We start from the raw sequence: 13811 nt of genomic DNA, 5'->3' as shown, positions 1-13811 counted from the left end.
ATCAGACAAATTCTCTGAATTGCAGTGCCAATCGCCCATAGCGTTATAGATCAGTTAACATGATCATTAAAACGTAAATTTATCCACTTCTCCCGAAAGACATGAAAGTAAGTGGCCAGTGAACTGGGTAAAAAATAGAGTAAATTTTATAGTTACCTATACAATGTGTGATATCAATAAAACATGTTAAATTATGAAAGGATTATTATTGCTGCTTCCATAGACATCAGTGCGTATTAAAAACTATATATATAAAAAAAATCCTAGTACTATGTGTACTTAAATGTCAGAAACCTAAACTAAACATTATATGGTTGAAAACACTGTCATAGTGAGAACAACTGTCATATGATACATGATACAAGTATCAAGATTATCTCCACCATTCATGAAATTATGACTGAACCGTTCCACAACCAGGGTCAGAACAAGAACATTATTAAAGATGAAAAGGCAGTTTATTTACAGATAATGTAAAAGTAAGATGAAGAGGCAGAGAGAGGTAAAGAGAAAGAGGCAGAAGAGGGGAAAGTTGGACTGAGTCCAGACTATTACTGGCACACACTCAGCGAGTCTTGCATTGCAGTAAACCTGCACCTGCACACACAAGCAGATGGTCAAAACTCACCAACAACAAGAGCAGAGGAGAGTACTTTGCATTTTTGTGCGTCACATTTAATTTACAGGAAAACATAGCTTAAAGAATGATTAACTAGAAGGAAATTTGTTACATAAATATTAGAGATGCACTGATACTAGTACAATTATGGCCGATACCAATAAGCCACTAAACACTTTTGTGTTATGTCCTATATTTTTGTCTTTGACACAATAAATAAAAAATTAAACACTAAAAACTAAAACCATTTTCAGAAAATTTAGGCATCACAACACTAATACGTATAAAGTATGAAAAAAAGATATTCATTTTGATATTAAGATTACTGTTACAGGTGAGGCTCCCTCTCCGCTTCCTCCGGATCATCAGAGGGAGCTCTCACCAGAATATTGACTCATATTTCACGCCACACACACATATCCTTTGCGAAGTCTTGATTTGCTACGGTGGTCATTTCTGAGTGTTTCTATTGTGGATGGTTATTCTGTGTTTGATCTTGGACTGTTTACTGTTGTTTGATTCTCTGCTGCTCACCCCAACTATTGCCTGTTTATTGGATTGTGATTATAAGCTGCCTGCCCTGACCTTTTGCCTGATTTTTGGACTGTGTATGTTTGCCGCCTGCCTCGACCCAAGCCTGTCCCTGTTTATGATTCTGTTTTGCCTTCTCCACTGCTACTGTGGTGTATTGACCCTGTACTGTTTGACTCTGACCAAAATAAAGCTGCAGATGGATCCTCACTCCGCTGATTATTATTATTAGTGTTTTAATTATTAATTTTAAGTGTTAGAGTGCAACAAATGCAATCAAAATGTAAAAATAGAGAAAATGAGCATTATTTCATCAGCTGATATCTAAACACATTTTTTTTAATAATCTCTAATATTGACCTATAACCAATATGGAACCATATATTGTGCATTCCTAATGAAAATGAGCAATATTATTATCATCACATTATTAATTCACATCATTCATCAGTTATTCATATTGTCATGGCTTAGACAGTAAAGAACAATAGAGCCCTTACACTGTAAACCATAATGCTCAAAATACTTAACTGGTTTGAGTAGGACAAACTTAAATTAAACAAATTAGTTCAGTTAGATAACTGTTATGAGTATTTAGAACTTTCTTTTTCTTTTGAGTTCACAGCACTGACATATTTCACGTAAAGTGAACTGTTTCATTGTTTTGAGTTGTATGAACACATTTCTTTTCATTTAGACGAACTTAAGTTTAACTGAAACTGGGCTGGGATTTCTGTTTCCCAGCATGCTTTGCCCATGGCACTCGAAAGGGAGAGTAAATGCTAAAATTAAGTGTTATATAATGTTTTTGTGCAAGATTAATGGGAAGGGAGATTTAGTAGTGATTAGTGTTTTGTTATGCTAATTTAGAAGAGTTTCTGTTAACACTCTGAGGTCTGAGGGTATCGCCGGCGATACCACCGCGGTTTTTTTCTTACCAGTGTGAAAGAGACTCAAAATACTCCGTTAATGTTGCACATACAATTAAGAGTTATACACCATTTTAATCTGTGGAATATCTTCTTTTATTTGTGTACACTCAGAGTAAAAACAAAATGTTGTGCTTTTTGTAAAATAAAGAAAACTAACATGATGCGTGATCTCTCGTCTCCCTCTGAACGAAGTCCAATCTGATAGTTCTCAGAAAATGAACTGTAACTTAGTGAATACTAATCACAAAAAAATTAGACTTATGTCTAAAAAAATGTTGAAATGTCAGGTTTTAAATCGTGTAAATCAAATCGAAAACAAACATTCTGTGTTTATGTAATCTGTATGAAAAGAGAGCCATGTCAGAAATCCGTGATTCAGCTCATTATCCGCTAATGCGGCCACGCCCACGGAGGGGCGCTATTCAGAGGCAAATACTGAGGCAATGCATGCATTCATCGTCTCAATCGTGTATTTATTGTCTTGAAAAGTGTGTTGAATAGCCATAGTTAGTGATCTCTGTCCTCTGTTAGTTCGGTTAGTTCCTGGATTGCCTATTCTTCTTTAGTGCTCAGGCATTTGTGGACTAAAGGTGTACAGAGCGCCCTCCGGCTGCAAGTATGAATTGACAGTATCCAGCACTCATAGTAATGATAATAAATCCTGAATAAATATTACTCTTCTGTATAGAAAATTGACAAACATATGAGAATCCATCAATATTTCTCCAAATGTGCATGCTTTTAAGCTAAAAGCCTATATGAAATGCCATAGAGGTAACATAATTGTTCAGAAACTTTGCATCACAGAAATACATTATATTTTAAAGAATATAATAGAATACCATTATTTTAAATTGTAATAATATTTCACAGTATTGCTGTTTTTTCTGTATGTTTGATTTACACCATGATGAGATTTGAATCATGATCACAGAGGGGTTTTTCACAGCCTACCTGACTGAAAGGCCTCATTAATATGCAAGTCATTTCAGGTCATTATTATGTGATTCTTTTATCTTCTCAGGTGAGAATCACCCATTATACATGAGGATTCACGCCTCCACGCATACTGTGTTTCTTTTTTATTTAAATCTCTCTATTGTTTTATATGAACAAGCAGGCAGCATAATTTTTACCTCATTTTGAAGCAAAAACTCTAGTCTACAACCTCAAATACCCAGAAGTCTTGTGAACAAAGATTTAATATATATTTTTTGGCTTTATTTCAGTGACTTAAGTTTTTTGTTTTTTCAATAACCACGCATAAACGTTATTCCTTCAAAAACATAAACATGTACATACATGTTCCTCACATATTATTGTAGCCTAGTTTGTGCTGAATACTGAAATAAGGCCAAAAAAAGTATATTAAATCTGTGTTCATAAGACTTCTGGGTATTGGAGGTTGTAGACTAGAGTTTTTGCTTCAGAATTATGTAAAAATTATGCTGCCTACTCCTTCATATAAAACAATAGAGAGATTTAAATTTTATAAGACACTTTTGGTCAAGAAACACAGTATGCATGGAGTCGTGAATCATCATGTATAATGGGTGATTCTCACCCGAGAAGACAAAAGAATTGAATAATAATGACCTGAAATGACTTGCATATTAATGAGGCCTTTCAGTCAGGTAGGCTGTGAAAAAACCCTCTGTGATCATGCTGATAACAGGATTAAAGTCCACTCAGGACAAAAAAAAAAAAACATGATTTTTGTGATCTCATGCATGCACGTATTATTGCACATGATATGAAGAAAATTTTGTATAGGCCTATGTTAAATTACACTACCAGTCAAAAGATTGAACACATTGCCATTATAATGTTTTTAAAAGAAGTCTCAAGTCTCTAACCAAATAATGGTTTTCTATTTTAATATACTTTAAAATATAATGTATTTCTGTGATGCAACGCGTCTGAACATTCCTACCTCTAGGGCATTTCATATAGGCTACTATATTTGTTATATTATAGAGCCTTAATGTTGATGTGCAGTTGACAAACTATACATCATTAAAAAGATCTAGGACTCAAGCTTCACATTTTGACTCTTAAAATCTTATATTGACCATAATTTCTTAATATGCTTAAAAGCATACACATTTGGAGAAATATTGGTGGATTCTCATATGTTTATATCAATTTTCTATACAGAGGAGTAATATTTATTATTCTATATTTATTGTCATCATTATGAGCGCTGGATGCTGTGTTTTTAATTCATACTTGAGCCGGAGGGCGCTCTGCCCCTTTTGTCCACAAATGCCTCAGTAAAAGAAGAGGCATATCATGTGACAATCAAGGAACTAACAGAGGCAAGAAATCGCTAAATATGGCTATTCAAAACACTTTTGAAGACAATAAATACACGATTGAGATGACGAATGCATGTATTGACTGAATTTGCGTCTGAATAGCGCTCCCTCCGTGGGCGTGGCCGCATTAGCGGATAATGAGCTGAATCACAGACTTCTGACATGGCTCTCTTTTCATACAGATTACATAAACACAGAAGGTTTGTTTTCGATTTGACTTATATGTTTTAAAACCTGACATCTTAACGTTTTTTTAGACATAAGTGTAATTTTTTTGTCATTAGTATTCACTAAGTTACAGTTCATTTTCTAAGAACTATCAGATTGGACTTCGTTCAGAGGGAGACGAGAGATCACGCATTATGTTAGTTTTCTTTATTTTACAAAAAGCACAACATTTTGTTTTTACTCTGAGTGTACACAAATGAAAGAAGATATTCCACAGATTAAAATGGTGTATAACTCTTAATTGTATGTGCAACATTGATGGAGTATTTTGAGTCTCTTTCACACTGATAAGAAAAAAACCACGGTGGTATCGCCAGCGATACCCTCAGACCTCAGAGTGTTAACTAAATCTTTTATGTTAATTGCTATTAAAATGTATGAGTTTACTAACTCAGTACTTCAAGTTAGGAGCAATTAACAAACATGAATACTACAAATTCAAAACTTGGTAGTTCTGCTTACTTAAAATTGGGAACATCATTACTCAAAAAATTTGATGTATCTGGTTTACAGTGTACTAGAAGCAAATTACATACATTTTTCATAGCACTCTACACATTCTATCCATAAATGTCTCAAATTTGTTTGTCTCACAGACTCCATAAAATCAAATTCAAACCATATTTAATTTCATACTTAGAAGAAGAAGAGAGCAGAAATATCCAGGTCTAGTGATGCAGGAGGTTTCTTGTTGTCTGTGTTATTATAATTCATAAACTGGTGGGTTCTGAGGAAAAATCATCCACAACTAACTTCAAAACTGATATGCTTTCAAATTGTTGTCTACAGATGACAGCAGATTTTCCAGGCCGCTAATGCTATTGTGTAGATCAGGTTATGCTTCAATGAGATTTCACACCTATAAACAACAGAGCACATGCAACTCTACATACATACAGTACATGCTCTGTAGTTTACTTGCAGAGTCAGATCACATCTGAGACCTGTCATAACAAATAAATGCCACTTCTTCTTCCTGTGAAGGCAGAGATGCCTCGGAGGGGATATGAAAACTGAAGGATTATAAACAGAAAAGATGAATGAGAAAGACAGAGGACATAAAGAGGGAAATTTCGAAAGAGAGAGCTGAAGTTTTCACAGAGGGAAATAAAACGTTTAAGTGTGACAGTCGAGGATTAGAGCACAAGCTCAATTTTCAGTTTGGTCCTCTTCCAGGTTGGTCCTTTTTTTTTTTTTAAACCCAGATTAGACTGGATAATCTTGGGTTTAAGTACGATACAACCATATTGTGCATTCAAATGTTGTACTACGATAACATCTGGGATCACAGTGTGTAAGTGGTGTAGGTTTGTGTGCATGTGTTTGTTGGTAATACTGGAAGTAGAGAGAGCGCAAAGCATTTTATAGAAAGGACATGAGTGCATCATGGCCAAAGGTGAATGAAGAAAAAGTACAAGAGAGCAAACTGGAAAAGGGCAAAAGGGAAAAAGAAACAGAGAAAGAGCAAAAGCAAAGAGAAAAGAAATATCCAGCCATGTGAAACCTGACAGTCAATTACTTTGACTGCTCTGTGTTCCTTAACCAAAACAGCCTCACATTACTGCTCACACTTCAGCTGGAGTGTCAAGGTGTGACGCGCACCTCACTTGCGGAGAGGAGAGTGTGTATGACAGCTGTCTGAAGTCTGTGGGAAGAAATGACAGAGAGAGACAAGACTGACTTTTTTCCCCCCCGGTAAGTCAAAGAAAACAGTAGAGTCTCTAAGATATGACTGGACAGTGAAGGAGAAAAAGGATGAGGAATAGAATGAGTGGTTGAGACCATTAGAAACAGGATCAGGTTAAGAAGGGAACAGGACACCTCAACCTCAGAAAATCATTAATTATAATCCACATAAAATGGGTCTCATTCACTAATTACTGTATCAAAATTGGAGTCAGTTTGTTCTTCCTCTGGATCTAATGTTGACGAACCTGGATTACTGTAATTAAAGAGGCGTGTACCTACAGTTAGTAATTAGCATAATACACACCCAGATCATTTCCATGTGAGGTATTTACTCTAGGGACACTTAGTTTTCTGTAATATATTTTCTATATATTATTTTCCATTTTTAAAAATATAATAAACATTTAGTATAAATTCCATGTTCCTAACTACTTATTTTTGAATTAACACCATTTAAAAGTTTTGGGTTTTTGAAAGAAATTAATACTTAATTTCTTATTCTAATTGTAATACTTAAATTAATCAAAAGTGTCTGTAAAGACATTTACATTGTTAAATAATTTTTTCTTTTCAAATTAATGCTGTTCTTTTGTTCTTTCTATTCATTAACAAATCCTGTAAAAAATTACGGTTTCCACAGAAATATAAATAGCACAACAGTTTTCACACCAAATTGATCGAATATTTTTGATCAAATAAATGTAGACCTAAGCATAAGAGACTTCTTTTAAATATATATAAAAAAAAAAAAAAAATTACAGACCCCAATCTTTTGAACTGTAGTGTACATTTAATCCTCAATTACTTATTGATCATGATTTCTGCATGAAAAAGTTCCTACGCAGGTTTTATTAACAATTATGGAGCGTACACACAGTTACTGAATGAGAAGTATTGTAATAAAATTCCCTCAAGACACAGCATCCAGTAAAAAAAATTATACATTGCATTCTTATTCTTCATGAGAATGTGTGCTCAATTGCTCATTACACAACATATTCTTTCTTTTATAATACAGCTGTCAATAGATTATTTGAGAAAAAAATCATATCATTAAAATAATTATTCAAGATTACTCATGATCTTTTTGCCCTGATTAATCTCTATGATCCATGATTAATTGAACTTGCCTCTAAATATATTTTATTCTTACAAAATGCCATGCTTTCAGTCTGAATGCTTTTACATCTTGTGTATAGTTTTTGATGATATTTCATACTTGTTGAGCTTCAATGATTATTAAATTCCTCCATACAAAGACTGCAAATTACTTTATTCTATTGCTGTTAAAAGCACAAGCGCTTACCGCAAGGTCATGATCCGACCACTTCCATATATTAATTACTGACTCTGTCTCTTTCTGTCTTTGTGCTCTTCCTGCTGACAAAAACACCATGGCGTAGTGGTCTAAAGCGGTTACACAACATTATAACTGCTTTACTCCAACCCAGCTTTTAAAGTGCATGCTGATGCACTTACTAACGATAACTTATTTACAAATCGGACTCATCCACTGGAATTCACTTACTGACTCAACTTGATGAGCTTGATTTGTAAACAAATCATTAAGAAGTTGTGAACCTTTTTTGTGAAACCACATCAATGACAGTAAATAGCTTAAGAGCTAAGAGTGTTTTCCCCTCTGTGGCTATCACTGGAGAAGCGTGAGAGCAGATGAGGAGAACTCGACCAGCTGATGCTCCTCTCAGAGCAGTGTCAGTCTTCAGAAAGACGTAAGCTCCATCAACACACACAAACATATAGACAGGAAGAAACGGGGCCATACACACACATTACAACAGCCAAACACGCATAGACCACCTCTACAGGTCAGAACAAAGATATTCTTTAATAGGAGCCGGTTGTTACGAGAAGGGGGGATGCTGAGGCTGTGTATGAATGAAAGAAGCCTTATTAAAGTATGGCTGTATGAGTCACCACATGACCTGTCCTGGACACTAATCACAGGAAATGAGTTTTGCTTCAAATACACACACACACACACACACACACACACACACACACACACACACACACACACACACACACACACACACACACAGCACATGCTCTTCATGCTATGTAACTAGAAAGACAGTCAGGTGTAACCAGATTTCTCATATACCATCAGCATTTAGCAAATAGACATTAAAGGTGCCCTCGAATGAAAAACTGAATTTATCTCGGCATGGTTAAATGACAAGAGTTCAGTACATGGAAATGACATACAGTGAGTCTCAAACTCCATTGTTTCCTCCTTCTTATATAAATCTCATTTGTTTAAAAGACCTCCGAAGAACAGGCGAATCTCAACATAACACCGACTGTTACGTAACAGTCGGGGTGTACGCCCCCAATATTTGCATATGCCAGCCCACGTTTCCAACATTATAAAAGGCATTAGACAAGGGCAGCCAGTATTAACGTCTGGATGTGCACAACCAAATCATCAGACTAGGTAAGCAAGCAAGAACAATAGCGAAAAATGGCAGATGGAGCAATAATAACTGATATGATCCATGATAACATGATATTTTTAGTGATATTTGTAAATTGTCTTTCTAAATGTTTCGTTAGCATGTTGCTAATGTACTGTTAAATGTGGTTAAAGTTACCATCAGTTATTACTGTATTCACGGAGACAAGAGTGCCGTCGCTATTTTCATTTTTAAACACTTGCAGTCTGTATAATGCATAAACACAACTCCATTCTTTATAAATCTCTCCAACAGTGTAGCATTACCCGTTAGCTACGGAGCACTATCAAACTCATTCAAAATCAGAAGTAAACAATATAACAGTATACAATACTCACATAATCCGACGCATGCATGACGAACACTTTGTAAAGATCCATTTTGAGGGTTATATTAGCTGTGTAAACTTTGTTAAGGCACTGTTTAAGGCAAGCGCGAGCTCTGTGGGCGGAAAGCACGGGATTTAAAGGGGCCGCAGCATAAAATCAGCGCATTTATAATGATGCGGCAAAATAGGGATTGAAATGATGAACTGAAACTTCACAGACACATTCAGGGGACACCTTAGACTTATATTACATCTTTTAAAAACATAATCTAGGGCACCTTTAATATATTTTTTTATCAATATAAATATATTTCATTCCAAGAACCTCACAAACTTTGTATTCCATTCCATCCTTGCACAAATCTGCTTACACACAAGCAGCAAACAGTTAAGCCATATGACAACTTTGTTTGAAGAACAGGTTGAAATGTAATTAATTCTGCACAAAATCTTGCTTCTCATTTGCATTTGCATACTTTACAGTGTACATTCAAATAAGCCACATGTCCACCAGGTTTTATGTTAGTTAAATCCTTGAATTTAAACTATATCAAGTTGGCCGCAATGTCATATTCACAGTGTTTGTATGTAAAAAATAGCATTATCTAGTCTTTTTTTTTTTTTTTTTGGAAAAAAATAAAATAAAATAAATGATTTACTGTGTAAACAGACTTACCATATTAAAGGTGCCGTAGAACTTTCTTTCACAAGATGTAATATAAGTCTAAGGTTTCCCCTAAATGTGTCTGTGAAGTTTCAGCTCAAAATACCCCATAGATTTTTTTTAAATTAATTTTTTTAACTGCCTATTTTGGGGCATCATTAACTATGCACCGATTCAGCGCGCGGCCCCTTTAAATCTCTCGCTCCCTGCCAGACATTAATACTGGCTGCCCTTGTGTAATGCCTTGAACATGAGCTGGCATATGCAAATATTGGGGGTGTACATATTAATGATCCCAACTGTTATGTAACAGTCGGTGTTATGTTGAGATTCGCCTGTCTTTTAAACAAATGAGATTTACATAAGAAGGAGGAAGCAATGGAGTTTGTACTGAACCCTTGTTATTCAACTATGCCAAGGTAAATGAAATTTTTGATTCTAGGGCACCTTTAATACAAAGTTCTGTCATGAAACTCTAGATGGCACAGGCTAATAGGTCCTTAAACTCAATCTGTTTGTAATCACATCATTATCCATAGGACACAGCTGATTGGTTCCTGCTGTGTTAGTAGCCAATGAGCTTGCGTGCTCAACCTTCAAAATATTTTGGTAGCATTGCCTTAGCAGCGCTTCAGAAACCCTCCACCTTCCCCAGCTCCACCTGTATAGATCTGCTGGGGGTAATTCAAGTACGCTATATTGTATAGCAGCAGCATCTCTTACTTGCTCACAGCAGTGTGTCATGCATTGGCAGTAGTGAGTCCTGTACTTGCTCTGCAGCAGCAGCGTAGCAGATCTATTCTGCCAAGACCAATCATACAACCTTGTCGTACCCATTACCATGCCAAAGATTTTGAGAGTTGTCATTACAGAACTTTATTTATTTTCCACTATATACCATTTCTTTTACCATTTACTTTCTTTTTGTACCATTGTACCATTTACTTATTAGTCACACCTGTAAATTTTCAGGATTCACAACCACATTCTCAGAAATTCTGCGCTGTGTGAACAGAACAGGACTGGACAACTAGTTGTCTGTCACGTCATACAGTACAAGAGAGCCGTTCTTCTAAGGTTTTTTGTGTGTGGTTTCGCTTTCGGTACCTTCCAGCGACAGAGATATGCTGTGCGTCATCTTAAGGTTTTAAGATCCAGTCACTGTTCTCCACAGGAGCGGCTCCCGTAAGTTTTGTTTCTTTTCGAAATTCAAATGCCGTGTCATGCGCGAGACGTCGCAAAGGACATGACATGCGAGTGCAACGGTTAAAGACTCCGGCTAGCGCGTGTTTACATTGATGCTGCTCTTAATGAAGTTTGAATGGATGAACTCGCCGTTCAATTGGTCTCTTGTCATGTCAAAAGTGATGAGACTTTTCAGTTTTATGGACGTCGCCATCTTTAATATTACGTTGGTCACTGTCGTTATGGTTACTTAGAATTCGGGCTTGACTCTCGCTGCATGTTCATACAGACAGTTTTCTAGACGCTACTGTAAGTTGCTGTGTGAACGGGAAATTTCGAGACTCACACCTGTAAGTAAATGCGGTTGTCAATCCCAAAAACTGACAGTGTGAACGTGGCCTAAGATATCAGTCATCAAAAATGTAATGTATCAACCACTTAAGTTCTAAAAATGAAGGTATATTAATGTAAATGATGAATCATATTTCATACACAACCATTGCAATTTCAGCCAATATTTAAATGTCTCTCACCTGCGAGTCTGAGATGGACACTCGTTTGGACTCGATGGTTGGCTGTCTGGCTATTCTTGAGTAGCGGTCAGCCCCGCCCCCAGAAGACACGTATGTCCCTCTCTCCTGCAGTGACATCTTCCTGCCTGACAGGTGTGGCCTCTTCGGCAGAACTTTCTTAACACCAGTCCCATTCTTCACTACACTGAAGGAGGTATCAGACCTTAGGGACACTGCGGACATCTTGTCAGTCATTTCAGCAGTCTGGGAAGATTCTGGGTCAAGATCCATCCCCACGCAACCAGGATCACTGCTCATCGCCATGATGATGCAGTAGGAGGAGCTTGAAGGCAGGGAGGAGGGGTGTGTGGGGTTTTTTGCATTAAGTGTTAAATCTTGAACGTTGGTTTGCAGTTACAGGAAGCTGTGGCTATATAGACAGATACAGAGAGGAAGGAAGAGACAAACAGAAACAATAGGAGTATGTTATTGAAATGTAATTTGGACAAAACTTTGAAAAATTTTCCTCGTTTAAGAAAGCAGGAGCTGAATGTTTCCAAGATGGCCACCGAATGGACTTCCTTTAAAGCAGCACCTCAGCAAACCTGGGGGCTGCAGGATGACTTAATATGAATTATATAAATAGTAACATATTAATTCAAAATGATTATAAATATAATAAAACTATCGAACTTAATTTAAATGCAAAAAAGATTGCCGTATTGAGTTGCTGCTAATCTGTTTAAAGGTGCCCTAGAACTTTTTTTTTAAAAGATGTAATATAAGTCTAAGATGTCCCCTGAATGTGTCTGTGAAGTTTCAGCTCAAAATACCCCATAGATTTTTTTTAATTAATTTTTTTAACTGCCTATTTTGGGGCATCATTATAAATGAGCCGATTCAGGGCTGCTGGCCCTTTAATTGCTCGTGCTCTCCGCCCACGGAGCTCGCGCTTGCCTTAAACAACATAAAAAAAGTTCAAACAGCTAATATAACCCTCAAAATGGATCTTTACAAAGTGTTCGTCATGCAGCATGTCTAATCACGTAAGTACAGTGTTTATTTGAATGTTTACATTTGGTTATGAATGAGTTTGATGGTGCTCCGTGGCTAACGGCTAACATTACACACTGTTGGAGAGATTTATAGAGAATGAAGTTGTGTTTATGAATTATACAGACTGCAAGTGTTTAAAAATGAAAATAGTGACGGCTCTTGTCTCCATGAATACAGTAATAAACGATGGTAACTTTAACCACATTTAACAGTACATTAGCAACATGCTAACGAAACATTTAGAAAGACAATTTACAAATATCAGTAAAAATATCATGTTGTCATGAATCATGTCAGTTATTATTGCTCCATCTGCCATTTTTCGCTGTTGTTATTGCTTGCTTACCTAGTCTGTTGATTCGGCTGTGCACATCCAGACGTTAATACTGGCTGCCCTTATCTAATGCCTTTAATAATGTTGGGAACATGGGCTGGCATATGCAAATACTGGGGGCGTACACCCCGACTGTAATTCGCCTGTTCTTCGGAGGTCTTTTAAACAAATGAGATTTATATAAGAAGGAGGAAACAATGGAGTTTGAGACTCACTGTATGTCTTTTCCATGTACTGAACTCTTGTTATTTAACTATGCCAATGTAAATTCAATTTTTGAATCAAGGGCACCTTTAAAGTTTAAAGCTCAACTTTGTTGCACTGACAATAGCCCCTTTCACACATACAGTCTTTATTGGTAAATTACTGTTAAGAAATCTTTTCAAAGATCTTTTCAAAAATACTGGTGAATCAGTTCTGTCAATTTCCTGGTATGAAAAGTTGTAACATTACCAGAAAATTATCGATATGATGCTATGTGTGAACAAAGATTATATGGCCGGTCACACTACACTTTTCATTCCATTGACTTGCATACATGCATGCGAGTGCTGGAGACCGGAAAAGCAAGCTCATCCAAAGACGTCTAGGATTTCGCTGCATTCCAAAGTTAAATCGATGAACTCTGTATAGAAGTTCGATACACCACAGTGTGACCTTTTAGCTGAATTAAAAGAATGCAAATTTTTGCAGTAAAGTGGGGTAATAGTATATTCTTTACATTTTGGATTTATTGTCATTTGTTATATGTTGACTTAATGTTTAAAAAAAAAAAAAAAACGCCACAGAATGTGACGTCATATCACAACTGTTGCAGCGTCTATAGACATTTTGCATGCTCATAGTCTAGTGTGACCGCAGCATAAGATTATGATTATAATAAAGCTCTGTTGGAGCTGTTTACACTAAGCTCTTCTGCTTTTAATTGTTTTAACATG

The 13811-nt window shown here is 36.2% G+C and overlaps 1 protein-coding gene across 3 annotated transcripts in view; it reads right to left on the bottom strand.

The window, feature by feature from the left end:
* Positions 1-13811, bottom strand: part of camkk1a (calcium/calmodulin-dependent protein kinase kinase 1, alpha a) — a 103175-nt gene that overhangs the window by 40295 nt on the left and 49069 nt on the right. For all 3 annotated transcript variants that reach the window (XM_048187839.1, XM_048187841.1, XM_048187840.1), the window contains exon 3: positions 11505-11913. In XM_048187839.1, the coding sequence (XP_048043796.1) occupies positions 11505-11807 (303 nt within the window). In that variant the 5' untranslated portion in view covers positions 11808-11913. The remainder of the gene's footprint in view (positions 1-11504; positions 11914-13811) is intronic.

Source organism: Megalobrama amblycephala, linkage group LG4 (assembly GCF_018812025.1).
Source record: "Megalobrama amblycephala isolate DHTTF-2021 linkage group LG4, ASM1881202v1, whole genome shotgun sequence".
Classification (NCBI taxonomy): domain Eukaryota; kingdom Metazoa; phylum Chordata; class Actinopteri; order Cypriniformes; family Xenocyprididae; genus Megalobrama; species Megalobrama amblycephala.
The sequence above is the reverse complement of the archived record's forward strand: the minus strand, read 5'-3'. Positions and strand labels throughout refer to the sequence as shown.